Here is a 26,815-nt window from a genome sequence, read left to right on the forward strand (position 1 = left end):
TCTGTCCCGTGGCACCAGATGGTGCCACCGCCGCGGCCGCGCTGCCCACGCGGCTCCGTGACCCGACGGGTCTCGCCCAGAGCCGCGGGCTCGGGCTGGGGCGGCTCCGGCCCCGTGCGCGGCTGCCCAGGGGTGCTCGGGGCTCACCCGGGCTGCTCACTCCGGCGATCCCCGAGCCCTCGCAGTCCGGGGGAGCCGCAGCCGGACGATGCCGTTCCCGGGACAGAGGGCAGAAGGTGCCGGTCCCGATGCCCTGTTCCCAGAGCATCGGCCCCGCTGGCGGGTGTCCGGTATCCAACTTCGGGTGCTGGCCCTGTCCTGGGGCGCCGGTCCGGGATCTCCATCCCCGGGTATACCTCGGGGGGTTCCTCCTGCCGCCAGCTCGGTTCAGAGGGGGCTGGAGGGGTGGGTCCCTGGGGAGGTGGGAGGGCAAAGCTCCCGCATCTGGCGAGGCGATGGGGTCCATCCCCGGCCCGGGGGTAGGCAGTGCTCCCTCCGCGGCGAGGCGGATGGGCTGGCGGCGGCAGAGCCCCGCGGGGAGAGCGGCCGGCCCCGCACCACACCACAGCGGGGACTGCGCAGCCGGAGTCCGCGGCCGTCGGGGCGGAAGGTGGATGGCCCATCCCGGTGGCCGGTCCCGGTAGCCGGTCCCACCGGCGAGGGCTGCGCCGGCGGGGGGAGCTGCGGAGCCGCCCGGCCCCCGGCCCAGCCCCGTCGCCCGCCCCCAGCCCGCCCCGGCCCGCCCCCGCCGCGGCGGCGGGCGCCACTCGGCCGCCGGTGGCCTCGGCGGCGGCAGCGGCGGCAGGATGCGGGCGGGCCGCGGCGCGGCGGGCGGGGAGGCAGCGGCCGAGGAGGAGGTGGCCGATGCGGCCAAGCGCGGCGGGGCGACGGCGACGGGGCGGGCGCGGGGCCGCGGCGGGAAGGGGTCCCCGAACGGCGAGTGCCGTCGCGGGGAACCGCCGCGCAGCCCCGGCCCGGAGCCGCCCCGCGAGCCCAAGGTCTCCTTCTCCTGCGGCGGTGGCGGCGCATCCCCCGGCGGGGCCAAGGCGGCCGAGGAGGGGGCGAGCGAAGATGCGGCCGAGGAGGTCCGCGGGAGCCAGGCCAGCTTCATGCAACGGCAGTTCGGGGCGATGCTCCAGCCCGGCGTCAACAAGTTCTCGCTGCGGATGTTCGGCTCGCAGAAGGCGGTGGAGCGGGAGCAGGAGCGCGTCAAGTCGGCGGGGGCCTGGATCATCCACCCCTACAGCGACTTCAGGTGCGGGGGTACCCGCGGGGTTCGGCCGCATCCCGCATCCCGCGGGGCCGGGCATCGGGCCGGGCCGGGGAGCGGGGCCGCCGGTGCGGCCGGGCCGAGGGCACCTTGAGCCGCCGCCGGGCGCGGGAGGGGACGAGCCAGGCATCCCCTTCCCCAGCGCAGCAGCCGCCGCTCCGGGGATGCCGGAAGCCCTCGCGGTGCCTGGGCAAGGGCATCCCCTCGTCCCCTTGTCCTTCCCGGGCCCTCGGCAGGTTCGGCCCGGCTTGGCGCTCCCAAGCCCCACGGGGCCTTGGCTCTGTCTCCGGAGCTCCCTGGGGTTCGGTGTCCTCCTCCCTGGGCAGAGCTGGGGCTGGGCAGGGGGACGTGCTTTGCCGCTGCCTGGCAGAGCGTTGTGAGGGCTCCCCCCCCCCCCCCCCCCCCCAAAGGAGGCCTAATTCTGTCCCCGGGGTTCAGCCGATTTGAGGGGGATTCTTCTCACTCCTGAGAGGACCGGAGTTCCCAAGATCCAGCCTGTGTGTCTGCCAGGCAAGGAATGACAAACCCGGGAGAAACGCTCTGCAGCTCCATCTCCTTCCCACCCCCTGAGCCCTGGCGAGCTCCAGAGTGGCAAATGCTTCCCGAGTCGTGTGAAAGCTACCGGGAGGGATGGCTGCGCTCTCTGGGGCAGGCAGCACGGCATCTTGCAGGGATGGGGAAGCTGAGACCCTGCTGGCGTTGCTGGTAAGCCAGGACTGGCAGGACCCTGGTCCAGGGACCTCAAAGGGGCTGGAGGAGCCTTTGACCAGGGGCTGGGGGGGCCGAGGGGCTCAGCCCCAAGTCGTTGTGCTGCTGTACTGGTGAGAGTTTTGGGGCGGCTCAAGCAAGGGTTTGCTGGGTGCCTGAGTGGGGGATGCCCCTGAGATGGATCTCAGGTTCTGTTTACTGCTGACACTGACAGGTCCCCATGGCCTGGGGCTCCCTGAGGCAGGTGGAGGTGGCCATGGGCTCAGGGCAGGGACCAGCACCTTCCCCTCCTGCTTTCACCCTCGTGTGCTGCTGCTGGGCTGCTCTGGCATCTTCCAGAGGAGCAGTTGGAGGCCCTCGGCCTCCCCTCAGGGCTGACTTCCCGCACAGGGTTCTGAGCCCTTCCACCCTGGGAACCTGCTGTAGGAACCCAGTGGAGTCCCCTCCTCATCTCGCTGGCTGGGCACTGGGTTCTGCTGCAGAGCTGGGCTGAGAAGTGACCACACCACCTGGCCACCACCGGTCCCATAGTGGAGGGGGCTCCACTGTCCCTGCCGTGACAGAGCAGAGGTGGTGGTGCCAGGTGGACCCTGGGGGCTGCTGAGCTGGGGGACTTGGCCCCTCCTCACTACTTGTGCTCCTCCTCAGAGCCATGGCGCCACTGGCAGAGCCCACAGTGCTGCCAAGAGCGGGGTTCTCCCTCCGGTGAGCCTGCAGTGGGCTTGAGGCCTTGGAGGATTCCCCAGAGTGCAGCAGCATCACTCCCTGGACTGTGCTTGCAGCGGGCAGGCGGGCGCTGGGGTGACCTTGGGGAGTCACCCTGGCTGTCCTGCCCTGCACAGGCTTCATCCTCCTGGAACTGCTATCGAGACTTGAAACCCATTGGGGCAGAGTGGCTGCCTGTGTTTTGATGCTGGAAGTGGCGTAGGAGAGTTCCCTGCCCAGTGGGGAGGAGCTGCAGGCAGAGCCATGGCATCCTCCAGCTCCACAACTGTGCACAGGAACAGGATCGGCCCACGCGAGGCCGGGCGTGAGGAACCCGCTCTGCCTGTGCGCGCTGGGGACATGAGTGCATCCGTCCCATATTGTCCTGCCTTAAAATAATTGAGAAAGCATTTATCCAGTAATGATAATGGAGCGTGACCTGGTCGTGTTTGCCCTGCAAAACCCATTTCCCATCTTAAGAGGGAATCATTACCCATCTGCATCTGTGACATCATTTCATAATCGGCATCATTTAGCAATCCTGGCTCCTCACAGCCATGGTGCTGCCATCGTTCACATGCAATTTAGGGCAGATTTGCTCCAGGAACCAAAGTTGCTATTTACATAAATATTGAATGACGAGGAAGCAATCAGGGCAGCTGGTGAGATCCTGAGCTGTGAATCTGATCAAAGAGACCTTGTAAGTGTGTGCTGGAGCAGGGCCACCTCCTTTTGGGTGCTGGGCAATGGTTGTCACTGGCTTTGCCCCTTCTGGTCTCTGGAGGAACAGCCAAGCCAGCGCCAACTCCTTCATTGCTTCTTTTGGGGTTTCTGCACCAGCCCTGGGGCATCACTTTGAGGGCTGCAGGAGCTGCAGCTGGTGGTTTGGAGGTGGTGGCAGTGCCCATCACCCTGTGACCACCAAGGGGCTGCCCAAGGGTTTCTCTGGCCTTCCACAAGGCTGGGCTGGGACCGGGGCCGGAGCTGAGCGGGAGGTTCTGGCTGCTGCTGATTTTCTGTTGTGAGAGCCATTCCTGCACATGAATCAGGGGCAAAGATGCATCCAGAGCACATGTCCCTAGTGTTGCTTGGCCAGAGCCTTCCTCATCCAGGGTTAAATGCTTTTGGGGGCTTTCCCTCTGCCTGGATGCTGCCACCACAGGGGCTCCTGAGCAGAGGCACTGGGCTCGCCAGCTGCTGTTGCTCCCGATGTGTGAGGCAGCATTGCCGCTGGTCCCAGCGTTCCCATTCCCTGTGGTGAGGGTGTTGGGGAGCTGGGCCCCTCCCTCTGCAGCGTCAGGTGCTGAAAGCCGCTGCTCATGGGGAGGAAAGGCTGTGACCGACTTGGGGGACTGTGCAAGTTCAGGTCCTTGAGCAGTTTGCAAAGCCTTTATTCCCCCTTCCCCAGGGACCCCTGGGGTAAAAGGCTTTTCCAGGGGAGAGGGCACCAGTCATTCATCACAACTGGCTGTGCTGGGATCTGGGGTGCATTGGCCGCCACTGCTCAGCAGCTTGGCCAAACTTCTGCCATTGGCTCCACAACCAACTTCTCACAGCAACCTCGCTTTTAGGATATGAGTATTTAGTGCGAGTTTGCAAAGTGCCGATCCTGCCCCAATCCTGCACCAATCCCACACCGATCTTTCACTCATCCTGTGCTGTTCCTGCCCACCAGGCAGCCTGGTTTGCATCTGGGCCCCATCAGGGCCGAAGGGCTCAGACCTCAGGGGCAGAGGGGGGGTCTCAAGGAGCTCTGTCCAGCCGGGTGCCTGTCCGATGGGATCAGCACAGCCGGGAGTGGCTGGATCATCCCTGGCAACCCCTGGAACCCTGAGTGCTGCCAGTGGAGTCAAGCAGGGACCACCCTGGCATACTGGGGGGCCATGCCCCCCACTAGGGCTTGGACCCTACTCTTATCTTGCCCAGGCCCTCAGACCAGCACCGCTGTGCCAGGCATTGGGCGGGTGATGGAGCGGGAAGGTGGCAGCTGCCGCTCGCAGGGGTTTGGGCATCTCCTGTCATCATTGCTGTCGTACAATTGGGTCAGAAGCGAGGGAGGGGTGTCGAGGATCCTGATTAATTTGTTTTCAGATATTTTTAGTAGCCTGGATTGGGTCTTTTTTCTATGCACATGAACCTTCCAAGGGAGAAAGCATTGGCATTGCACGCTGCTCCCTGGGGCCATTGCACAGGGTCAGTTGTGTGCAGTGGGGGATCAGGAGCAGTTTATCTTTCTCCACAGGCCAAATTCTGCCCTGGCTCAGCCCGACTGCAGAGGGATTGGAGCCAGAGGGGAGTTTTGCCCAGCTGGCATGGTTATTTAATCTTTGCTCTTCGCAGCTTTGCACGGCTAATGCCCCTGTGGGACCCACGCAGCGCAGCGGGGTCAGTCTGAGCAGGAGCTGCCAGGGGGTTTAGGGACAGATCCAGCCCCACAGTGGCTCTGCTGATTTCGGCATCCCTGGGAGGTTGTGCCGTGCGTGGGAGCCCGGGGGTCCAGCTGGGCCTGTTTGGTGCCAGCAGCTGGAGCTCGGTGTAGGGGTGCAGGGGGACCACGGTTCCTCTGCCGAGGGTACCCTGGGGACCGCCCTGGCGTGAAGTCATCGTTTTGCAGCAGTGACATCACTCACGGTTGCCATGGCAATGTCTCACATGAGGAAGGTGTCATTGGAGAAAGGTCAGGAGCTGGGATGTTCAGCTCCTTCTGGTCCTGCGCTATTCTGCGCAGTGGGGGGGGGGACCTGGCCCATCACCCCTTCCTGTGTGCGTGGGGGTCTCCTCCTCGTCCCCCCCACCCCAGGGCACAGCGTCCCCGGGCCACAGCGTGGCCATGGCACACCCCGCCCATCACCCTGCAGCTCCCAGGGTGGGCTGAGCGGAAATGCGTGGGCGAGGGTCCTGCGTGTCTGTGCACGTGGCACTGAGGAGGATTCCCCCCCACTCCCGCCCCCGGCCAGGGGAGGCAGGGCCGAGGTGGCCTCCGCGCCATCCTGCCGTGACAGAGCTGCTGCGACCTTGCAGATGCTCAGAAAGGTCATCGCTGGCCCGCGAGAGGGGGACGAGGAGAAAGGGGAGAAGGATGGCGTGAGGCAGGAGGGGCGGAGGAGCAGCGCAGCCCAGGCAGGGCCAGGGGCGGAGGCGGTCGCCCACCCCCCCCACCGCCCGCGCGTCTGGCCGGGGTTGCGGGCGCTGCCGCCGCCAGCTGCAGCCGTACGTGCTCCGCTGCACCGGAGCCGCGGCGGCTCCTTCCACCGCGCCCGCGCTGCGGGGCCGACGGGCAGACCCCGCCCTGGCACCCCCCAAACCGCGACCCCAGCCTGGCCCAGGGAAGCGCCGAGGCGAGGTGGCCCTGGCTATCCCCGGGGACTGTCCCCTGCCCTTGTGTCCCCAACTCTGGGAGCGCAGAAAGAGGGGGGCTTCTCTCAAGGCTCTCGGCTACTGACTCCACCCACGACCTTGAGCGCTGCCGGTCGTTTGGGGGTCCCCAGGCCACGGGATGTTCCTGGGCAGCTCGGCTGGAGTGTGTCCCCCTCCGGTGCTTGGTGCCATCGTTCTCCCCTCCCCCAGGACCTGCTGCCATGGGCCAAATCAGACGAGCAGAAGCCCTCAGCCTCATTCTCTGCCCCAGTCAGGGGCTCTGCTGGCTGCAGGATCACCCTGGGGGCAGTTTGGAGAGCAGGGAGCAGGATGTATTCTCTGGGGAAAGGAAGGGGTTCCTGTGGCTGAGGTGGCATTACACTGACACCTCACTGACACCAGCAGTGCAGGTCCCTTAGGGCAGGGCGTGGTGGCCGGGTCCCCTTGGCTTGTGGGGGGACTCTGGGGCGCTGGTGACACCCCCCTCCATCTTCTCACTCCCCAGATTTTACTGGGACTTCACGATGCTGCTCTTCATGGTGGGCAACCTGATCATCATTCCCGTGGGCATCACCTTCTTCAAGGAGGAGACCACGGCCCCCTGGATCGTGTTCAATGTGGTCTCTGACACCTTCTTCCTGATGGACCTGGTGCTGAACTTCCGGACAGGGATTGTCATTGAGGACAACACAGAAATCATCCTGGACCCTGAGAAGATCAAGAAGAAGTACCTCAAGACCTGGTTTGTGGTAGACTTTGTCTCCTCCATCCCTGTGGACTATGTTTTCCTCATTGTGGAGAAGGGCATAGACTCGGAGGTCTATAAAACAGCCCGCGCCCTCCGCATCGTCCGATTCACCAAAATCCTCAGCCTCCTGCGGCTCCTCCGCCTCTCCCGGCTCATCCGCTACATCCACCAGTGGGAGGAGGTGAGGACCTGCTCTGGGACCCTCTGGCAGCAGCTGGATGGCTGGAGAGAAGGGGAGCTGGAGGGGCCCTGTGAGCACAGTGGTTCCCTGAAAAAACGGCAGGGTGGAGAGGATCTGTGGGGCTGTGTGTGGGTCCGGTGGGTGGCTGTGACCCTCCCTGGAGGGTTTGGAGAATCCCTGAACTGTGAAACAGCACCCACCATGGGTGCCAGCATGGCTGGAACATGCTGGCAACAATCCAGTGCAGCAGGACCCTGTCCCCCTGCTCAGCTCAGCGCTTCCTGCCTTGCTCCCCTCTGGCTCCCTGCCCTACCAGGAGCTCGGGGGGCACCAGGGAGGACAGCAGGACCCCTACCCCCCAGTGCAGGAGACAGAGTCCACCCTGCTTGGAGGGGACACGCTCAGCTTTGCTGTGTGGCTCTGATCAGTACCCTGCACCCAGTGCCCTGGGAGCTGCCCTGCTCCCTCCTCCGTGCCCACAGTATTTGTCTCTCCCTGATCCTCATCAAGGCTCGCAGCCATTAGTGCTTCCCGGGCGGCAGCGCGGCGGCACCCACCGGCTATAAATAGGCAGGTGGAGCACAGCCACCTTGGGGCCGGAGCCAGGCCAGCCACGGGAGCCTCTTCCAGCTAAGGCCATTCAGGTCGGTGCCCTGAGCAGGGCTGGGCAGTGGGGGACAGTCCCCACGCTCACCTCCTGCCATCCCACCCACCCGCAGATCTTCCACATGACCTATGACCTGGCCAGCGCGGTGATGAGGATCATCAACCTCATCGGGATGATGCTGCTTCTCTGCCACTGGGATGGCTGCCTCCAGTTCCTGGTGCCCATGCTGCAGGATTTCCCCCAGAACTGCTGGGTCTCCATCAACGGGATGGTGGTGAGTTCCCTCTGCCCCACACCGTGCTCCTGCCTGCTGCCCGGGGCATCCGTCCTCCATCCTCCAGCCCCAGGAGATGCCATCCTCCGTGGGCCAGGGCTGTGATGCCCCATGGTGCACAGAGCACCAGGCACCGGATGCTGCCACAGCCCTGGTGAGGTCTCACAGGACCTGGAGCAGTGGATTGATCTGGGTGGGAGGAATATGCTGACATGGGGCTCTTGGCCCCATCCCCTGCCGCCTTCTCCTGCTCATTAGCCACAAAGCTGCTATTAATAAATAATGGCCCCTGTTTCTAATTGCTCCCTCTCAGCCCTGCAGCCTCCTGCAAATGGCCCTTTTCCCCCGTCTGTCTCATCCTCTTCCATCAAATTTCCATCTGTGCTCTGTTCCTCCTGGCTTCCTCCTCTTCCTCCCCTGCCTGTCCCACCCTTCTCCTTCCCTGCCTACTTTGCCAGAGGAGTTTGAAAAGTTTGCTTTTCAACAAATTCCTATTGCTGGGAGAGAACTGGGACTGTGGCCAGGTGTGAGCCAGGGCGCTGGGCCCTCGAGTGATGCTCACACAAACTCACACACGTGTGCAAGAGCTGTTGTCCCTGTCACTGCAGAACGACTCCTGGAGTGAGCTGTACTCCTTCGCCCTCTTCAAGTCCATGAGCCACATGCTCTGCATCGGCTACGGGAAGCAGGCGCCCGAGAGCATGACGGACATCTGGCTGACCATGCTGAGCATGATCGTGGGGGCCACCTGCTACGCCATGTTCATCGGCCACGCCACCGCCCTCATCCAGTCACTGGACTCCTCCCGGCGTCAGTACCAGGAGAAGGTAGGACTGGGCTGGATAGGGCCCACAGCTTTGTCCCTTCCTGGAGCTGCAGCCAGGTGGGGTGGGGGTTCCTGGTCAGGAGCAGGGGTGGGGCGATGGAATGGGACCAGCCCCATGGAATGGGAATGTGGGTGGAGGGTCCCAGCTGACACCACGTCTCCCCACAGTACAAGCAGGTGGAGCAGTACATGTCCTTCCACAAGCTGCCCGCTGACTTCCGCCAGAAGATCCACGACTACTACGAGCATCGCTACCAGGGCAAGATGTTTGATGAGGACAGCATCCTGGGGGAGCTCAACGAGCCCCTGCGTGAGGTGAGGGCTGGAGAGCTGGGAGGAGGATGCTGCTGTGAGGATGGGAATTGCCCCCCTTGACAAGGGAAGGGATCCCCTGCTCCCTGCTGTGGGTCCCACCAGCTCTTGCCATGCACATGCTTGGGGTCGAACACGTCTTGCTGCAGCTTTGCAGCTCTGCATGGGAGCGTGTCCAGGCACAATCTGTGTGCCAGAGTGTCCCTAAGACTGTCCGGGCTAGGGAGCATGTCCCTGGGGAAGCATGTCCCGGCTTCCTGGGCTCACCCACTTCCCCACAGGAAATCGTGAACTTCAACTGCCGCAAGCTGGTGGCCTCGATGCCGCTGTTTGCCAACGCTGACCCCAACTTCGTCACGGCGATGCTCACCAAGCTGAAGTTTGAGGTGTTCCAGCCGGGCGACTACATAATCCGGGAGGGCACCATCGGCAAGAAGATGTACTTCATCCAGCATGGGGTGGTCAGCATCCTCACCAAGGGCAACAAGGAGATGAAACTCTCTGATGGTTCCTACTTTGGGGGTGAGCACTGGCAGGACGGAACCTGGGTCCCCTCCCGGGGTCTGTGAGAGGCACTGGGAGACCTGTGGTTCTCACACCCTGCTCTCGGCCTGCCCTGTTCTGTCCATCATGGTGGTGTTCTCACCTTGGCCCTGGCGTTTTTCCCCCAGAGATCTGCTTGCTGACCCGTGGCCGGCGCACGGCCAGTGTCCGTGCGGATACCTACTGCCGCCTCTACTCACTCTCAGTGGACAACTTCAATGAGGTGCTGGAGGAGTACCCCATGATGAGACGGGCCTTTGAGACTGTGGCCATCGACCGTCTCGACCGCATCGGTAGGACACAGAGTGGGGCCTGGAGGGGGAGAGGGGGTGTCTTGGCGAAGGAGGCAGCTGTGGTTGGCATGGGAGCCCAGCATAGCCCCAGTACAGGGTCTCACAGTGCTTCCTCTCCCGGCCTTCTCTCTATAGGGAAGAAGAACTCCATCCTGCTCCACAAAGTGCAGCACGACCTCAACTCAGGTGTCTTCAACAATCAGGAGAATGAGATCATCCAGGAGATCGTCAAGTACGACCGGGAGATGGTGCAGCAGGCGGAGCTACAGCAGCACACGGCCATGTACAGCCCCGTCCAGCCCCAGGTCACCTCTGCCATTGCCACCCTCCAGCAAGCCGTCGCCATGAGCTTCTGCCCGCAGATGGCCAGCCCGCTGGTGGGCTCCATGGCGCTGGGCTCGCCCCGCATGATGCGCCGCTTGCAGTACGCCCAGGCCGTGCCCAGCCCCTTCGCCGTGTCCCCCGTCCTGCTGCAGCAGAGCCCCCCGCCGCAGCCGCAGCCCCCCGTGCCCCACGCCAACCCCTCGCCCTCGCAGGACCCGGCGCAGCCCACGGCCCTGCCCGCCTCCACCAGCGCCTTCGCCGCGGCCGCGGCCAGCCCGCCATCCCAAAGCCCGCTGGCCAGCCGGACGTTCGCCTACGGAGGTGCCCCAGGGCCGCTGGGCTCCCAGCTGTCCCTCAGCCAGCAGCCAGCGCCCAGCTCGCCCCAGCGCCTGGCCGCCCACAAGAGCACACAGGCGCTGCACACCAGCAGCCTCAGCCAGGATTCGCGGCCCCTCTCGGCCTCGCAGCCCTCGCTGCCCCACGGGCTGGCGGCCGGCAGCACCCAGAGCCCCCCGGCCTCTGCCCGCGAGTCCAGCACCTCCATCGGTGGGGGCCCGGCCGCCGCCTCGCCGGGCCCTGGCCCTCCGGCCGGGCTGCGCGGCCAGGCACCCTCACGGGGGGCCATGGCCCACCCGGCGCCCACGGGCTCGGGGCTGACACCGCCGCCCACCCTGCCGCAGGACTCGGCGGCGGCCCGCAAGGATTCGGCGTCCAGCACGCCCGACACGGACCCGGCCAAGTCCAGGCTGTCTTCCAACTTGTGACCTCCGCGCCAGGCACGGGGACACGCACGCCGGAGGGGCGGCGGCGGGGAGGCCCAGCTCACCTCGCGTCCGCCCTGCGCCGCCGGGTGAGGGCCACGGCCGCACCGCCGGCTGCCGCTCCCCGCCACGGCGCCAGCCCCGCTTCCCGGTCCCTCCTGCCACCCGCTGCAGAGCGGGGCAGCTGCGAGGGTGGGCCTGGGGCTGCTGTGCCCCCCTTCCCCCCCGCCACCGCGGGGTCACTGGGCTGAGCCCCCGGGTGTGTCGTCTCCGACCAAAGTCTGACCCTGTCGCCCACTCCCCGCGGCGAAGCCCCGCTGCCCCCCTGGCCTCCCCGGCTGCCCATAGAAGCCACAGCTGCATCCTCGCCATGACCAACTCTGTGTATGATAATCTATGACCTGAACACATCCCTGTGTGTGACCCGCAGGACACCTCCCCGGGGCTGTCGGCGCAGCCCCGGCGCCGCGCGTGTCCCTGCGCCCCTCCCACAGACCCAAGGCGAGGGGTGACGGTCCAGGAGTGGAGGTAAGTTGGGAGGGGTCTGAGGGATGGTCGCCCTGAGGCTTGTAAGCACCCACGAACACACTGTTCCCCCACTCCGGGGCTGGGGGTGAGCACGGCCCCGTGTCCCCGTAGGCAGCGCTAGGACGGAGGCAGGCGCTGGAGCCCGAGCCCTGGGGCTGGGGAAGGCACCCACCGAGTGTACCAGGTGCCTGTGTGTGTGTTGCGTGTGCATGCGTGTGTGGGTGCGTGTGCAGGTGTGTGTGTGTGCACGTGTGCCTCGCTGCCTCGCACTCTGGAGCCTTCCACATTGAATGTACCGCAAGCGCGGGGCCCGTGCCAGCCCCGGCACCCTGCGGCCGAGCAGCCGGAGGGACAGGGCCCCACTCCAAGCGTCCACCTTCCCATTCAGCCCATCCTGTGCAATAAACGTCAGCAGCTGACAGAGCTACGCACGACTCCGGCTCTGCTTCTTCACCACCGTCCCTCCCCATCCTGCCTCCCGCTCCTTGTGCCCAGCCCCGGGAGCCGGAACACTGGGCACAGCCCCAGCTCGGGCTGTGGGATGCAGCTTTGTCCTTTGAAGAGCTGCCTCCCTTGCCAGGAAAGCCACAAGGTGAAAAGCCTCTGCCAGCAGCTTTTCACTCGCTCCAGCAGCAGCCAGGCAGAAGCTGGGTGCAGGCTGTGAGCCTGTGGTTATAGGGCACAGCCAAGAACTGGGCCAACCACAGCTCCAGTCACAAGGTGCCAACCATCTCCAGCACCAGCCCTGTGGAGAGGAGGGCTGGGAAGCCACAGTCCAGTGAAAATGGGAGACTCCTGGCTGGAAAAGCTGCAGCTGGCCCCTGTAAGAGTCCAGTTCCTGCTGTGGCTGCACTGGCACAATTCCATGTTTCTGCTACAAAAGCATTTTCAGAATGTGACACCCCTGTGAGTAACCAAAGCCCGACCAGTCAGCAGAACAGGGCCAGGCTGGGAGGCAGCAGTCCCACCTCCCTGTTCCCCTGGCAAGGTGAGAAAAGAGCCCAGGCACCCCACAGGCTTCGGGCAAAGACTTCAAGGAGGACACAGGTCCCATCTAGTATTTCAAAAACCATTTTATTTACAGTATTTACACGTTGACCCTCAAGTTAGTGGTTTTCCCTGCCTGAGCCCCAGTGAGCAGCAGCAAAACCCATCCCTGGAAATGAGAGTCAAGAGCTGCAGAGGCTGCACTATGGAGAGTGGGGACAGTGCCCAGAGCTGGAGCAGGGCACAGAGCAGCACCTGCCCTGTGGCCGAGAGCAGGGCCGGGGCTCCTGCTGTGTCCAGGTCAGTTGCCTGCCCCTCCACGTCCAAGCCCTGCTGGTGGAGAGGGAAGGAGAGGGACAGCATCCCAGGACAGGCAAAGGATAGTGCTCACGGCACTGGGGTGAGGGCTGAGGGCTGAGGGGAGCCATCCTGTCTACTGTCACAGCCCTTCGCCCCCAGCCCAGAGATGCAGCCCTCCCCGGGGCTTGGTGCCCTCTCCCTATGCTGGACAGACAGTGACAGCAGCAGTGCAGAGCCCCTGTCCCCCACCAGCTGCTCCAGCAGAGTGTCCGTTTGCCCCAGCACCTCAGAGTGGAGCAGGGCTCTTGCCGGGCTGGAAGCTGCACCTCCTTCCCCATGAGATGTGGGACAGAAGAGCATCGTGGGCCAGTGCCCACCACAGCTGGAGGTCCAGAGGTATCCCAGGACCCTGTGGGCTGCTGGGGCTCAGCTGAAGAAATAGGTGGAATCCATAACCTGTTTCAGGTTGAATTCACCTGAGGGGAGTGAAGGAGAGGTCAGAGGAGAGCAAGGTGGGGATGGACAAGGGGAGAGAAGTGGCCTCAGGGTACAAAGGATCCCTGCCCCTGGACTGTGCTGCCCATGGAGCACTGAGCCACTCCACAGAGAGGTCAGGCAGAGCCAGATGGCCTGGCAGACACAGGGCTGAGGGATTAGGAGGAGTTAAACTAATTGCCTTAATCCCATTGCATGTATATCATCTAGATCCTGGCAATTACCATGCCGAGTCCCTCACTCCCATCTCCAAGCAAATGCTCATGGTTGGAAACAGATGGGAGCAGAACAAGAGCAGGATGGGAAGAGCTGGGTCAGCCTGGGGAAATCCCAGGGACGCAGTGAGGATGGCAGGGACCACTCACAGGGATGCTACAGGGGAATGTGGACGTGCTGGACTGCTCTGCCCAGCACAGGAGGGGAAACCTGATCCTAGCAGACAGCTCTGGCTTTGTGTCTTTTGGTGGTTTTGGTGGCCACTCCATCTCATTCCCCTTGTCTCCAAAATGCTCCTGAGCTCTGCATGTTCCTGTCCTGTGCTCCTACCTGTCCTGGGGACATTTGACAGCTGCTCCATCAGTCTCTTCTGCCAATGGGCTATGGGCTCTGTGCTGGAGCTGGATGAACTAGAAGGAAGCAAATGAACACAGGGCATCTGGAACCAGGCACACCCTCCTCTGCTCCCCAGTGCAGCCCCTGACAACAGGATTCAGCTCTTCCAAAACAGACCATGCACCCCAGAGCAAGAGCAGGAGCCCAGCCTCAGCAGCCCAGGCCAAACCCTCCTCGGTTCTGCAGCAAGGGGGGGCAGAGCCCTTGGTTTTTACACAGCTGTTGAAGGTGACTTGGGTGTCAGGCAAGAAGGAAGGACAGCTTCCCCCCAGAGCAACCCCCAGGCAGGTGACACAACCTGTGAGCACCTGGACATGACCTCTGGGAGGTGGGGGGGGGAACCAACAGGTCAGGAATACCTGCAGTACTTCTCCAGCATGAACTGAGACAGATCCTGCAGAATCTTCTCGCTGTGCAGAGCCACGAACTGCTGCCGACAGACCTGACCCAGGGAGACAACAGCGAGCTGCAGCTTAGCAGGTGTTTTCCCTCCTTCCCCCAGTGACAGGTCAGAGGTGGGGGGCAGGGGAAGCAGCAGGAGTGGGAAGGGGGGCTGCCAGACAAGGGTGAAGGGAATCAGCCTGGGGAGGTGTGAAGCAGAGGTCCACCCTCATTAGCACAAGGACGACCCAGGACAGGGCAGGGCAGGGGCACCAGCTCTACCAGGGCTGTGTTTAGTGCCCATTTCCACAGATTCTCCCCCACATGCTCCCTGCAGAGTGGGAGGAGATGGGGCACCAGGAAATCAGCTGCAACCGCCAGCAAACATCCCAGGTTCACTTCACCCGGGTGAATCAATCAGCCTATGGAGAAAAGCCCAGGGGAGGAGAGGCCTGGCATGGGCCCAGAGCACAGATCAGCAAGATCTTGCTCACAAGGGAGCCAGGAGGACACTTTTACCTGGTTCATGACATCCACGGTGAGCGCGTGAGTCCAGTAGCAATCGTGGACTGAGACGAAGGTCAGGCCCTTCCTGGGAGGAGGCAAAGGTGCCATGAAGCAGTGCTGAGACCCTCTCTGAGCAATGGACCCATCCCACGTAGAACCTCTGGCTGGGACAGGAGCAGGGACCACATAAGGAGGGGGACTCCCTGCATGGCAGGTCTTCAGAGGGAGGTGGCCAGTCCCAGGATCTCCCTGTCCCTGCCCTGCCGCCTCCTCTTCCTTCTCTGCCAGGAACCCCAAATGCCCACCCACCAGGGACTCCTCAGTCCCATGTGATGCCTTGCCCCAGCAATGTTCTCCCAGAAGAGTCCTGAGCCAGGGAAGAGCCAGGTGAGAGCCCAGCTGCCCACTCCCTACCTGAGGCAGTGCAGTGCTGTGAGCATCATGTGTGTGGAGTCCAGAGAGTGGATGAAGTTGGGGGGAAAGGCGTTCTTCTGCTTCACAGTGTCAGGTTTCCTGCAGGACGAAGCAGGGCACAGAGGAGCTGGGGCATTTCAGGGCCAAAGATGACAGCACTGGCACAGAGGCAGTGCCACCCCAGCCTGGGGGTGAGGGGTCTGCCCTGGAGGGCCCCAATGCCCTGTTGCTCTGTCCAGCTTTCTGCAGCTCAGGGAGATAATGGGAGCTCTGGAACTCCTTGACAGCTTCCCTGATGGGAAGGCCTTGTCCCCAGAGCATAGGCTGGGGTCAGCAGGGGTGCAGTGCAGGCCACGGTTTTGTACTTACTGGCTGCTGTTGGAGTTTTTCACACTCAAGCGCTGCATGCCACAATTCAGCTGCGGGGAGAGAGGGGAGCAGCTGTCACCCTGCACTGCCAGGCAGCACGGGGGGCTGGGCACTGCCCCACTCTTCCGGAGAGGGGCCTGTGCCTTTCCAGGGTGTCCCAGCACCATGGCAGCTGCCACTGCCCAGTGACACCTTGCCCAGCTCCCTTCCTGAGGGTGCAGGCAGGCATCTGAACCCCTTCGCCCTCGCAGGGTGAATTGGCCTGAGAAGGGCTGCTGGAGCCAGGCTGGGGGGCTGTGAGTCAGCACAGCAGCATGTGGGAGGCAACAGCAGCGAGACTGAGTCACAGGAGCCCTGAGGAGGCTCTCAGAGCAGGGAACGGCCCATGCCCCAGCTGCCTGAGTGGGACGGAGCCGCAGAGCTTCCTCACCAGCCCACCCACACACTCCAGGCTCTGCAGGGAGCCATGAGGCTGGAGGATGTGCCTGTGCACAGGAATCCTACCTGCTCTGCAGGCTCACCCACCGGTGATGCCAACCTGCCGGGCTCTAGCCCAGCTATCTTTTCCCTGCTCCCACCGTGGCACAGGGAGAGTGGGTCAGGAGACCTCATACTGGACACTCACCACAGTGGACCTGGAGCGATAGTAGGGCTGTATGATGGGGAGCCCCAGCGGTGTGACCCACTCCACCGTCCGGCCCGACTGGGCGATGAGCTTGGCGCTCTCTGTCAGCCAGTTCTTCAGAAGAGGGGAGGAAGCAGCTGGAGTTAGTGTGCAGCTGGGAGACCCCATCCCCTCCCAGCACAGGCCACCCTCACTCCTGCCACAGACTGTGACAGTCCAGCGCTTACTGGGGAGTTTGGCACAATCCCACACCTCTGGGCTGAGGCAGGAGGATCCTCTCTGGGCCAGGAGCCAGGAGAACCATCTCTCCCCATGGAGCACCCCCTTGTCTATGCATGAGTGGACCAGGGAAAGAAACTCACGTGGAAGTAAGGGGCAACAGGCTCCTTACCTGGATATTTCGAGTCGCTGAGAACATCTCCTTGATGCTGTTGAACACCTGCTTCACCAGGTAATGAGATGCTTCCCACAAGTACTCCTGGCACAGACCAGAGGCAGAGTGATGGGTCAGGCAAAGGGACAGCCAAAGACATAGAGGAAAGTGACAGGATCCAGGGAGGGGGACACACAGGAATGCTACCTCGGGGAACTCCTCGATCTCCTTGAGGCGTTTCTCTATCTGCAGGCGGCCGCCGTAGCGAGTGACCCCATACACCACCGTCATCACCGTCTGCTTCACCACCTTGCGGCTGATGAAGCCCTGCAGCACCTGGGCGATCTTCAGCCCCCGCTCAGCATCCTTCTTCCGAAACTCCTCCACCTGAGGAGAGCGCCCCTGAGTCAGTCTCAGCATGAGCCACGCTGGCTTGAGCACCTCTGTGGCTGGTGGCCTGTGGGACTGTCCCAGCCGTGCACTGCCTGGCCTGAGCTCCCATCAGAATCCCTGCAGCCCATTTTCACCACCCTGGATAACAGAAGGCACCTGCTGAAGGGATCCAGCATGGATAACTGTGCCTGCAGAGCCTTCCCTGCTGCCTTGGCACTGTCCCTTTGGCAGCTGGGTGGTGCCAGCTGGGACAAGGACACAGCCTGACTGTAGCTCAGAACTTGGGTTCTCCTGCCTCTGCCCCCCAGTGATACCTGAGCAAGCCCTGCGTCCCCATGAACTCTTCCTGGGTGTGGTGCTGCCTGGAGAAAACCTGCTGAGACCCAGACCGGAGAGCCACGGTCCAATGGCAGCTGAGTGAGTCTGGCAGGGCTCAGCACTCTCCCAGTGGCAAATTTCACATCACGTCTCGCCAAAGAAACCAAAGACTTTGTAGCAGGACCAAGGTTGAATCTCTCCCCGCTCCCTCCTACTCAGCTCAAAAAAAATCTCATAACCCATGGGCCAGCCAGCTGTGACCAAGGGAGGAGGAGCACACTCTGCTCTCTTCCACTTCTCCAGCCTAGTTCTCCCAGGCTTCAGGAGAAGTGAGGACAGCAGAAATGCCAGGGGATTTCTCACAGCCACCTCCATAAGGACAGATTTCCAGTCAGATCCCACTCAGGGACAGAGGGTCCCTGTCTCTGACCAGCTCATCCCTCCACAGCTGTCTGCACACTCATCCCCACCTTTCTCCTTGGGAGTGGCAGTCACCTTGTGCACACCAAGAGGAAGAGGCAGGTCCAAAAGGACCCCGTGTGTCCCCACTGTGACTCACTTGCTGGGCCACTGCACTGTAGACATCCTGAGGGAGCCCACAGGGTACCAGGTTGACGGAGGCAGCGCCGCTGAGGTCCCGGCCAAGCGCTGCATAGTGCTGCAGCCCATTGCAGGAGCCATCCTGCAGAAAGAGCACGGGGGAAGCAAGGAGTTAGGGTGTGGACACAGCCCTGCTCATCCACCCCCTCCCCATGCACAGGTACTCTGGGCTCAGGTGGTCATTATTCCCCCCCCCCTTCAGAGCAGTGACTATCTCCCAGCAGTGACCATTTTCCTTCTGGCCAGGTTTCCTGCCTGCATCCATCCCTAACTACTGCGACCTGTGAGGTTTAAAATCAGAAACCTCACATCATCACCTCTGTGGGTTTCCAAAGACATCAGAGCTCTGTGAAAACACTGAAAACCAGAAAATTGGGAAAACATTGAATATGTCTGGGATGCTAAAAGCAGCCCCAAGAGCCAGCAGTTAGAACAACCTCAGCAGTGGGATCAGAGGCAGGAAAAGACAGGCCAAGCCAAAGATCCCTCAGGAAGCCCCAGCTGGCTCTGCAGCTCCAGCCAGCTGCACTGCCAGCAGATGAAAACATCCCTCTGAGAGAAACCAGCTCCCACTCAGACTTCCCAAAGCTGCATCAGAGGCACAGTGAGCATCTGCCACAGCAGCTGCCCTTGCAGCCCTCCTGGAACCAAGAGCAGCTGGGGTGAGACAGGCAGGACCTGACTGAGGGTGCATGAAGATCCTGGGGCTCCCCAGACCGCACTGGCAGCAATGTTTGTCCCAGATGCGCTGCCTTTCCTGGCCCCCTGTGCTCAGGCTCTCCCTGCTCACAGGGAGCCACAGATACCCCAGGACTGTCAGGTCCCCTCAGACAGGGCCCCCTTTCTCCTGCACCCTCTCCCCAATCCCTGCAGTGCGGAAAGGCAGCGCCAGGACCTGATGGCTCCGTTAATTGAGCGCTGATGACTCAGGCAGAACAAGACTCGGGTACCCTCCAGAAGAAGTCCTTGCTGATATTTCATTAGCTGCACCCTCCACACACCCCCAGCTGCTCTCTTGACCTTTTGTTGTCATCAAAATATCAGTCCTGACTGTCTCATGCATATTCCAGACCATCGCTACTGGCAGAACAACTGCTGCCCTCCCCACTCAGTCACAGCCGCTTGATCTCATAAGAGAAAGGAGCAGCCACCCCTCACCCACAGCCACTATCAGCCACGTCCCCATACAGCCAGGGAGGACAGGTGCCTTCAAGAAGCTGAGCAGCACCTGAGCAGGGACAGGGCACAAGGTGACAGGGCACTGAACATGGGGGGAAGCCACCTCTGTCCCTGTGCCCTTCCTCAGAGGTCCAGACCTCCCATATTGGCTCCTGCAGAGCTGCTTGGCTTCAGCCTTGGAGAAGGAGTGGAGCAAAGGCCCCCAAAGCACAGCTCTGAGCACTCCAGACAGCCAGGTGTTGTCATGCTGGGCCGACTTACAGTCCTGATCCTGTGGCTGCAGAAGGTGAGACTGGCCTGGCTCTCACCCTGCGGCAGCTGCCAGCAATCTCCCAGCTGGGCTCTGCTCGAGCCAAGGGAAGCAAGGCAGCCCTTGGCTGTACCGGCTCATGGATGGCTGCAGGCAGCAGCAAATCACCGGAGTTCTCATGCCAAGATGCCCAACACTGCATTCCCATTCCTAAGAAAACCCAGCCACGTGGAGCAGAGATTGCAGCGTTGGAGACCTGGATGCTCCTTTCCTGCCCCGCTGAGCCTCACACAGGCTGTGCGGATCCGCCACGTTCCCACCTGGTGAACCGGGAAGTGAGAGACGTAGGCTGCTGGATCTGGGGACCTCGAGGCTTTGGCGATTTCCATACAGCATGCCAAGGTTTGCCAGGGCTCATCGGTGTCCATCCACCACTTCCTGCCCTGGGAATGAGAAAGCACAGGCTGGTAGGAGCAGGCAGTGCTCTTGTGCCCCTCAAATCACAGGCAGGAGCCCCTGAGCACCTGGGATACGCTGGGCACAGCACCTCCTCCCACCATGCCTCCACTTCCCTAGTACTTCACCATATTTTCAGACAGGAATGTGTCCCTTAGGAATCTCTGCATTGCTTTGTTCCCTTTTTACCTCTCAAAAGTGTATCTTTCAAAATGTTTTTGTTTCAAAATCGATTGTGATTTCCATTTTATTTCACTTCCTAGAAGCTCCCACGTACCGTGAGTGGGTGGTCAGCTGAGTCCAGGATGTCCTCCATGATTTCATTGGCATACTCCAGCCGCTCCTGCAAGGCGTTCTTCTTCTTCAGCCCCGTCAGGTTGATGAGGTGGATCTTCAGCCAGTCAAGTCCCCTGGGCCCCAGTGGCCTTCCCTCTGCGAACAGCAGGATGGCCCGGGTGACATCGTTCCCCAGGTGGTTGAAATAGGGCGGGCATGGGTAAGTCCTGCCACGGAAGTCCATGTTGTGAGGGAACCAAAACACCTTGTCCCTGACGTAGTTGGCGATGGAGAGCTTGTAGAGCGCATCCATCCGCAGGCTGTGCATCTCTGCAGTCTTCTTCTTGCACAGGAACAGCTCGTGCTTGAGGGACTTGCTCCAGGTTGAGGAATGGCCGGGAGCAGTGGGAGGCTTGGGAGCCTCAGAGAGGGGAGGTGGAATGTCCAGCTTCTCATCCCCTTTGTCGTTGAAGATGGAGATGATAATATCCAGCACCGGCTGGTTGATCTTCCAGGCGCAGTTGCCCAGTTGGTTCAGGGCATCCAGCACAGGGTGGAGGTTCACGAGGGGACACTGCTCCAGGAGCAGCTGGTGGTGGATGGTCTCATCCATGAAGCGCATCAGCTTGGTGTCGTTGAGGACAAAGGCGCCAAAACGGGGGGAGGTCCAGGGCAGCGGGGGGCACAGCATGGGCATGGCAGAGGAGTTGAAGGTCAGCGTGGTCTCTGCAGCGTTTGCCACAAGCTGGGAGAAGATGGGATGGGGCTTTACCAGCCCGACCTGGAGAGGAGAATCAGCAGTAGAGGATTAGGGCTGGAGTGTGGAAGAACCTGCAGTCAGTCAGCCATTCCATAAGCATCATGCCAAGTAAGGAGAGCACCCACACAGAACCAAGGGCTCCTCAAAGCATCCCTCAGCAGGAACAGCAGCAAGAACAGAAAAGGGCCTTGCAAGGGTCTGATTTTGAGGAAGGGGTATCCTGCACAGCCCCAGAGGCCCCAGGATGAGGCTCACCTGCCAGTTGCTGTAGAAGGAGTAGACGTGGTAGAGGACAGGAATAGGCCTGGACTCCAGGCGACGATTGAGGATGTTCCTGGGCACCTTGACTGACTTCACCAGGAGCTCCAGCATGTGCATGCCCAGGCGCATGAGGAGCACGCAGGGCCAGCTGCAGTTCTTCAAGTTAAGGGAGGGCCCAAAGCCTGCTTCTGCCACCAGCTTCTCCCAGTATTCCCGTGGCAAGTACTGTTTAGGCTGGGAGGTGGAAGGAGAAAATAGGGTCAGCTGGAGAGGCCAGCCATGCTGCTCCCAGGGGGTTTGCTGGATGGGATCTATCTGCCTGAGATGTGGCTCTGAGAAGGACTCTCCTATCTTTGTGTCCCCATGAGGTCCTCCCTGACAGGAGTGTTCGGGGAGGGAGGGCTGGGGAGGCTGGGGTGAGCCCAACAATGAGAATGGGAACAGTGGCACTGCGAAGTCCTTCCTCTTGCCACATCCCAGTGCTGACACCCTGTTCCCACAGCATCCTGCCCCTCCTGCCCAGATTGCAGACCTGCCTGCCCCCATGTGCACTCAGCTCTGGGAACAACCTACTCACACGGTCCTTGACGTGCCCAGGGCAGTGGCCTGGGCCCCTTTCTCCCCTCCTGCCCTGCAAAGCCCAGAGCTTTCCTGCATGGGACACCTGGCTCCAAGGGCTCCTACCTGGCTGTCCTTTGCCAGCAGCTGGATGTACTTCTCATAGATCTCCTGCACCTTCTCCAGCTGGCAGCTGCGCAGCTTCCTCTGGATGATGTACCTGTCATAGACCTTGGAGCCCAGTTCTCTGGCCAGGATTGCCAGGGACTCACCTTGTGGAGACAGATCATTGAGGACCTGGGAAAGGGGAAGGCAAAGAGGGTCTTAAGAAGGAGGAAAAGAGAGACACAGCAGAGAGACAAAGCGGGAGTTAAAACTGCTGTGCAGGGAGCACAGGAAGATGCTGATTTCCATGATGCTGAACAGATGGTGAGAAAGGAAACACAACCAGGACAGAGCAGGATTTCTCTGGCTGCTCTGCACAGGGAGCACACAGCCTGCACCTAATAACCTGGTAAAACTCTCAGGAAGCTCCAACCCTGCTGGCTCAAGTGGGACATTAGTGCTCTGTGACTGCCCCATGGTTGATGGTCCAGCCCCACTCCTGTGAGGGCAGGGCAGGCTCTTACCTGCAGCATGATGTCCACATACTCCTCATCTGGCAGCAGGCACAGGTAGGGGTAGAGGACGCTGTACTTGGACAGCTTCTTGGGCCTGGCCATGCTGCGCTTGGAATTCTGCAGGGCCTGGAGGATGGCATTGTGCCACTGGGAGCGGAGGGTGGCCAGCAGCTCACGCTGCATGGAAAAGGAAGGAAGAGAGCTGGTCAGCATGAGTGCCCCCTCTTTAGCTCACGGAGCCCCAGCTCTCACCCACAGGTCCTGAGGGCTGCAATGGCCCCCCTGCCCCCAGAGCTTTACCGCTTTGACAGCCTGCGGGGTCAGGGGCTTGGCTGCCTCCACTGACTCAATGGTTATGGTGTTCTTCAGCTCCATCTCCAGCTGCTGCTGGAAGCACTCCTGCAACTCCTTCACAGAGAAATCCAGCTTGGGGTACGACACCATCGTCTCCTGCAATGAGAGAGAGGCAGTCAGTGCCCAAAGTGGGAGGAAGAGAAGCCGTGCTCAATCTCCCAGCTTCCCTGCAAGAGGCTTGTGGTACAAGTCTGGGCTGAAAGCATCTTGCTGGGACTTCTGGGTCCAGAGCTCTCTGGCAGGCAAACCCCAGAGGCTGCTCTGCTCCTGTGTTGTGGCCAAGCACCTCCCCAAGCACTCCCTCCAGTGCATGGAGGCCATCTCCAGCCCCCTGCAGCCCTCTGCTTTGATGTTCCTCTGTAAGGCTGTTGGTAACATCATTCATTTGATGATTTGTGTGGGATATTGAGCAGAGATCAGGCTAAAAGGTTCTTCCCCTTCAGCCCTCCCCTGGGCTGTAGCTGAGAACACCTGTGAAGACCACCTGGTCAGCTTCAACACCTCCCTGAGTGCTGTGGCTTACTCTGGAATAGAAGTCCTGGAGCAGAGAAGACTTGCAGATCTGGGGGCTGGGTGGAGGAGGCAGCTGGTAGCTGGGCTGCACAGTCCTAATGGCCCACAGCACCATCTCCTTCTCATCTGCCTCAAACAGGCACTTTTGGAAGAGCTCATCCACGTGGAAGCCATTGCTGTTCAGATGCTGCAGGTATCTGAGGAGGGGCAGACAGAACAGGCTCGATCTTCCCCAAGGGCCTGAGCATGTTGTACAGAAGGTGCTGGAGCAGGAGCTGCCTCAGCACAGCCTGTCCCACAAGGTCACCCGCCTCAGGTTACAGGGATCAGGTGTCCATCCCTCTGCCCACACGGCTGCGGAGCTGCCTGGGCAGAGAGGCCAAGCTCTGGCCACTGCGGGACCAAGCTGCCCACAGGCAGCCCCACAGCCTGTGCTGCACTGACACAGCTCCCACACCATCCAGGACAGTCATTGCCAGCCCACTCGGAGTCAGCTGACTGAAGACTGAATTCCCTTGAAGGCATCTAGAACTTGTTGGCGGCCAAAGGATGGAGAGACCAGTGATAAATCCCTAAGGTTCAGCAGCAGTGCTTCAGAAGCTTTCTCCATCCTCTGGAGAGGAGGATGTGCCTCCAGCCCCAGGCACTGCCCCTAGGCCCAGCCTGTGGGAACTTACAGGGCTCCTTCAGCTCCCCGCTTCAGTCCCTGCACTGACACTTTCCAGTCCTTTACGCTCCATGAAATCCACCTGAACCTCCTGACCACACTCCTCTGAAGAGCCCTGCAGGAATCAGCTATGTGACTGAGCCCGCCAAAAAGGGCAAACTCCACAGAAGTGCCATAAAAACAAACAGAGGAGCCAAGCCATTCCCAGCAGGCAGCAATGGAGAAGCCAGAGGAGCGAGATGCCTGTGACAGGAGAAGAACCAAGGAGTCCCTGACTGGAGAGGGGCTCTCCCAGCTCAGCTATGGGGGGAGCAGTGCCTGTTCTCACCTCCCACATCTCCTCTCCCTGCACGATCTCAGACAAACTCTCCAGCAGCTGGGAGTGGCAGGGAGGGTGCTGTGGGAGCTGTGCCCACCCCAAAATCTGGCCATGAGAAGTGGGTCAGAGCATCCAAGTGGGCACACAGCAGGGGCAGCTCTTCCTGACCTCGACCTGCTGCATCTCCCAGTTCTCCAAGCACAGGATGTGGAGCTGCTGCTCCCAAGGCTCAGCAGCACCTGAGGCAGGCGTTACCTCCAGATGGCTTTGGGAGGCGACTGGTTCCGGCCCATGCACTCCAGGGCCACCGCGTAAGAGTCCAAGTTGGGCCGGAGGCCGGTGGGCTCCAGCATGGAAAACAATCGGTCAATGCGATTCAAGCAGCCCTGCAGGTGAGAAGGGAAGGAGGCTGTGCACACTGCCACCAGCAGCCCCAAAATCACAGCTCCACACCCCTCTGCTCCTGTTCAGATTTAGGCATGTCTACCCCGCCCTTTCCCCATTCCCTTCTTCCCCTCAAAGCCACCTCACACAGATCTGTGGCCTCATGCCAGCTCCGTCCCCCCCGGCTGAAACACAGCTTGAACACGTGCTGAAGGCAGGTGTGACATCCACAGGTAAAACCAGCTGGAGGCTCTTCCTCACGAGCCAGCCCCTCTCCCACCCGGAGCACCCACGGCTCGGTACCTTCCTGGCCCAGATGCGCATCACAGTGTTGTAGGCACCAACGTCCAGCACCTTCCTCTTCACGGGAGAGCTGTGGCACAGCAGGAGGTACTGCTCGGCCTGCTCCGGCTGCTGCAGGAACAGGAAGCACTCCAGGTTGGACTGGATGGTCTGCTGCAGGACCTGTTGGTTACTGTTGTCCCTTGGCATCCTCTGAGGCCTCTTCAGCTGTGCACCTTCCTTCGCTTCCACTACCCTGGGCTTGCTGTGGGGGCCACCAGAGCTCTGGCTCCAGGCAGCGGCTGCTTTCGTCATTGGGATCTTTGGGCTGTTCATGATTTTTGCTTTGGCTCTGGCCTCTGCCTCGACCTCTAGCTTGACCTGGCCCTCCAGAGCCAGCTGGGAGGCAGCACTGGGCAATTCTTGCTCCACCTTCAGCTGTCGGATGTACATCTCCTTCTGCAACTTTTTGGCCCAGGTGCTGGACTGGGCCAGGCCATCATCCCGTGCCCTGGGAATGGGGGGCTTCTCCTTGGGGCTAGGAGCCACAGCCTCCTGGTACTTGTCATTGTCCAGTGGGGCCAGTTCCACTTTGTTGACCATCACCTCCGGGACGCTACTGCCTTGGAGCTGCTTTGCTCGAGCTTTGAGCACTAGTGGGAAACAGAAAAAGGTGATGGGAGACAAGGCACAGCAGAAGGCTCTGTCCTGTCCTCACTCTGGAAGTACCAGGATCATGGTCAGAAAAAAAGGGTTCACACAAGAACTTCATCCCTCCTTGCCCAGCCCTGCTCCCAGACAGAGATACCAACCACTGTCTCTCTCAGATCTACCTGCAAGCTGGGGCCCACCCCAGCATCCCAGGAACCCAGCAGTGTCACTGCCAGAGAAAAAGCAACAGCTCAGGCTGGTCTGACTGCTGTCTTCTCACTGCAGCTCTCCCAGCACTCACCTTCCAGCAGCTCTGTCCTCTCACAAGTGCCATTTCTGTTTGCCTTCTCCTTGGTACTGGCAGAGGAGTAGCTCCTGGTGATTCTCCACGGGATCACTGCCACGGAAGAACGCAAAGATATGGGGATCAGAGAAAGCTTCGCTCCCTCGAGCACTTCCTGACCCCCACTCTGCCCCACAGCCCCAGCTGGACACAGTGGGGACAGTTCGAGCGAGGGACGCTTCTCAGCTCAGCTGCTCCAGCAGCAGCACAGGAGGGCAGGAGGAACACGGACACGCCTCACCCCCTGGATCCATAGACTCAGAAGCACCATGACCCCAGGGACACCACAAACCCCAGCGCTGTGAAGGGGGTGGCAGCACCCCAGAACCCCCAGAGCAGGCGGGCACTATCCCAGGGCCGGCACGGGACCCGGAGCGCCCCTGTCAGCCCTCTGGGGAGTAACAATATCCCAGCACTTCCACAGTACCGACTCCATCCGTGGGGTGCTCACGACGCAAAAAAAGACCCTTCCAGCCTCCAGGTGTGTCCCAGAGAATGCTCAGAATCGTGGGACGTCCCGGGCCAGCTCCATCCCCACACTCGGGGCGTGTCCTGGTCTCCTCGTATCCCCGCCCGTCCCTCCATGCCCCCCCTGGTGCCTCCGTGGCGCCACGGCCCCTGCGTGTCCCGCCGGTGCCTCCGCGTCCGCCCCGGTCCCCGTTCCCGCTCACCGGGCCCCCTCAGCCCGCCCGGGCCCCTCAGCACCGCCCGCAGCCGCAGCAGCGACATCCCCGGCCCACGCGCGCCGCGCGGCACCGCGCACGCGCCAGCGCGCAGCACGCCGGGAGCGCGAGTCCCGCCCCGCCGGACTACAGCTCCCATGGTGCAGCGCGGCAGCACCCCCGCGCCCCCTGGCGGCCGTGGCGGCCCCGACGGGGTGGGTCGGGACGAGCGCAGATCCCGGGACACGGCGGTGTCCGGGGATCCCGGGAGGTGGCGGAGCCCAGGGAACACGGCGGAGCCCGGCTGACCCGTGCCCCTCCGGCCCGAGCTCGGCGCGTCTCAGGTCGGGACCAGCATCCCCGTGTCCTGAGTCACAGCAACGCCGCGCCCTCCACCTCTCCCCACACTCTGTGCCCGCGGCGCTCGTCCCTTGCCCGCCCGTCGCGGCCGACGGCGGATACCGGAGTG

At 61.7% G+C, this 26,815-nt stretch overlaps 2 protein-coding genes across 2 annotated transcripts; one reads left to right on the forward strand and one right to left on the reverse strand.

The window, feature by feature from the left end:
• The first annotated feature begins 791 nt into the window (after nucleotides 1-791).
• HCN2 (hyperpolarization activated cyclic nucleotide gated potassium and sodium channel 2) lies at nucleotides 792-11,000 on the forward strand. Its single transcript, XM_048288101.1, has 8 exons — nucleotides 792-1,255; nucleotides 6,546-6,969; nucleotides 7,689-7,850; nucleotides 8,459-8,677; nucleotides 8,845-8,991; nucleotides 9,270-9,510; nucleotides 9,660-9,824; nucleotides 9,960-11,000. Exons 1-8 carry the CDS (start codon nucleotides 807-809, stop codon nucleotides 10,910-10,912), a joined length of 2,760 nt encoding a protein of 919 aa, XP_048144058.1. The 5' UTR covers nucleotides 792-806; the 3' UTR covers nucleotides 10,913-11,000.
• Nucleotides 11,001-12,492: 1,492 nt separating this feature from the next.
• POLRMT (RNA polymerase mitochondrial) lies at nucleotides 12,493-26,434 on the reverse strand. The gene is made up of 21 exons (XM_048288077.1): nucleotides 26,356-26,434; nucleotides 25,643-25,738; nucleotides 24,712-25,343; nucleotides 24,280-24,410; nucleotides 23,049-23,235; nucleotides 22,472-22,621; nucleotides 22,181-22,348; nucleotides 21,678-21,848; nucleotides 20,988-21,227; nucleotides 19,974-20,753; nucleotides 19,561-19,683; nucleotides 17,771-17,893; nucleotides 16,708-16,887; nucleotides 16,519-16,605; nucleotides 16,128-16,241; nucleotides 15,503-15,552; nucleotides 15,134-15,232; nucleotides 14,732-14,804; nucleotides 14,191-14,273; nucleotides 13,766-13,845; nucleotides 12,493-13,200 (listed from the first exon to the last, which is right to left on the reverse strand). Exons 1-21 carry the CDS (start codon nucleotides 26,411-26,413, stop codon nucleotides 13,151-13,153), a joined length of 3,675 nt encoding a protein of 1,224 aa, XP_048144034.1. The 5' UTR covers nucleotides 26,414-26,434; the 3' UTR covers nucleotides 12,493-13,150.
• Between the last annotated feature and the right edge of the window lie 381 nt (nucleotides 26,435-26,815).

This window comes from Corvus hawaiiensis, chromosome 28 (genome assembly GCF_020740725.1).
Source record: "Corvus hawaiiensis isolate bCorHaw1 chromosome 28, bCorHaw1.pri.cur, whole genome shotgun sequence".
Lineage (NCBI taxonomy): Eukaryota > Metazoa > Chordata > Aves > Passeriformes > Corvidae > Corvus > Corvus hawaiiensis.